Source organism: Sitodiplosis mosellana, unplaced genomic scaffold, assembly GCF_009176505.1.
Source record: "Sitodiplosis mosellana isolate CC-2019 unplaced genomic scaffold, AAFC_SMos_1.0 Smas_scaffold_7074, whole genome shotgun sequence".
Taxonomy (NCBI): domain Eukaryota; kingdom Metazoa; phylum Arthropoda; class Insecta; order Diptera; family Cecidomyiidae; genus Sitodiplosis; species Sitodiplosis mosellana.
In genome coordinates this window covers 1-2,248 of record NW_022602191.1, presented here as the reverse complement: position 1 = coordinate 2,248, position 2,248 = coordinate 1, and the positions used below count along the sequence as shown (strand labels likewise).

At 37.1% G+C, this 2,248-nt stretch overlaps 1 protein-coding gene across 1 annotated transcript; it reads left to right on the top strand.

Annotated features, from left to right (window-relative positions):
- Positions 1-126: 126 nt before the first annotated feature.
- On the top strand, positions 127-1,661 carry LOC129580122 (putative helicase mov-10-B.1; the record flags this gene model as incomplete). The annotated part of the gene is made up of 4 exons (XM_055470317.1): positions 127-534; positions 646-930; positions 1,002-1,405; positions 1,488-1,661. Coding segments are annotated over 4 exons (1,271 nt in total), but the record flags the coding sequence as incomplete, so codon positions are not given.
- Between the last annotated feature and the right edge of the window lie 587 nt (positions 1,662-2,248).

Genomic DNA, 2,248 nt, shown 5'->3' with positions numbered 1-2,248 from the left:
ACATTAGCCTCTCCTGGATTTTTTCCTGGAAATTTTCTTCCATGTATGCGCCTCTGTGCCTTTTTTTACTAAACCCAGAAAAACTATATATGCTATGATTAATGATTTTATTTGCGCAACATACAGGAACAGGGAAAACTAAAACGTTGGTGGCTGCGATTCTTGAAATTATGGAAACAACCACCAGCCACGTATTGGTATGTGCCAACTCCAATGCGGCATCCGATGAAATAACTCATCGCCTACTAAATGAGCTGAGCCCTAGTCTACTGTTTCGAATGTATGCAAAATCATACAAAATAGACCAGGTGACCGATGCCATTCGCCCAGTATGTAATTTAGTAGGTGATGGGTTTCAGTTCCCGCCGTTGGAGCAAATTTACAAATACCGCATTGTAATTTGTACATTGCTCACATCGGGATGCTTGACACGTTCGCGTGGAACTACTGGTTTCTTCTCTGGTCATTTTGACTATGTTTTTATTGACGAGGCAGCGAGTTCCACCGAAACCACCACGCTGATACCTATTGCAGGTTTGTACATTTTCAAAATTTTGCAAAATTTCCATGCAATTTGCATTACAAATACAACGATGAATACGAATATGGTTTTTTTCGATTTTCTTCTCTTTGTCATTTTTTCAGGTCTATGCACTGAAAATAAATCGGTCGGCGCTAAAATAATATTATCAGGCGACATTAAGAAACTGGATGCAGTTGTTCAGTCAAAACACGCTTCCAGATACGGACTGAAAACATCTTATATGGAGCGGCTGTCGAAGCTACCAGCCTACAAAAGCAACAGTTTTGGGAAATATAATCCGAGCTTTATTGTTCAGCTTACAAAGAACTATCGAAGCCATCACACTATTCTCCACATTCCAAACAAATTATTCTATGAAGGCGCTTTGGAGAGTAAAGCGTGTCCAGGTAACAATAAATTAAATGAATTTGTACAATTTTTTTCCTAAACAATGAATATTTATTTCCATTCATTTCAGAATCGACAGAACTAATGCTTGGATCCGATTTTCTACCTAACCAGCAGTTCCCAATCATCTTTCACACTGTTGCTGGGACGTGTGAACAGTTCAAAGATGTTAGTTACTGCAACCGTGATGAAGTGTCGATTGTTATGAACTATATTGTTGAAAAACTCATTCCGCTGGGCATAACAGACAAAGATATCGGCGTAATATCGCCGTACAAAAAACAATGCCAAATAATTCGTGCTTTGTTAAAATTGAAAAACCATGACGGTATATCGGTTGGAACAGCCGAAATCTACCAGGGCCAAGAGAAACCCATCATTATTGTGTCCACAGTACGCTCTGATACGGAGAATGAGCTGAAATCTCAAAAGAAGAAAAAGAAGGATAAACTAGGATTCTTGAGAGACGAACGTGTAAGTTAACCGAAGCAAACCGTTTTGATCAACATTGATATTAAGTAATTCAATTTTTTCCATTTTTTTCATTTACTTTCAGCGTTTAAACGTGATTCTAACCCGTGCCATTTCTCTATTAATCATTGTTGGGAATCATGAAACACTGCAGGAAGACGAAAATTGGAAGGCGTTTATTGACTACGTGCATAGCAATGAAGGCCTTATAAATAGCAGCGGCAAAGCTCTACACCCACGCATAGAATTTCCCAACTGATCAGAATCAATCAGAATAAAACAAACAAAAACCCAATGTTGAAAAATTGTGGAATTTTCTTGCCATTATTTGCTAATAAAAAAACAATTAAACCAAATTCTGGCCAATTCTGGCTTATCTTACTGTTGTATTCCGCTGGTTTTTTCTTTCCCAATCAAAATTAAGATCGATTAAGATATCGAAAATAAGTATGTAAGTAATGTATTCATTATCTTTTAGTAGAAGGCGTCGTCAGTCCAAAAACCAACCTACCGAGACATCGGCACAAAATGCGGTTTATCTGATTGTTCTGAAAAAATTCTCCAATAACAAAAAATGTTACTCAATTGTAAAGTTGACTCAAATGTCGCCATTATTTTTTCAGGATTATTTTCTGTAGAATGTTCTTCAATGTTTTAACAGTGGAAACATCAAGAAGCATATAAAGACAGATTTAAGAAACGATGTTCGACGATGTTCGACGATGTTCGATAAAGGCAATAGTCAATAGCAATTTTCAGCAAAAAGATGTTGTTTTGTTTTGTAAAGGAATGTCAAGCGGAACAAAAAATGGCTGTAGAGAATATTGTCAGGTGTGAATTCCGACA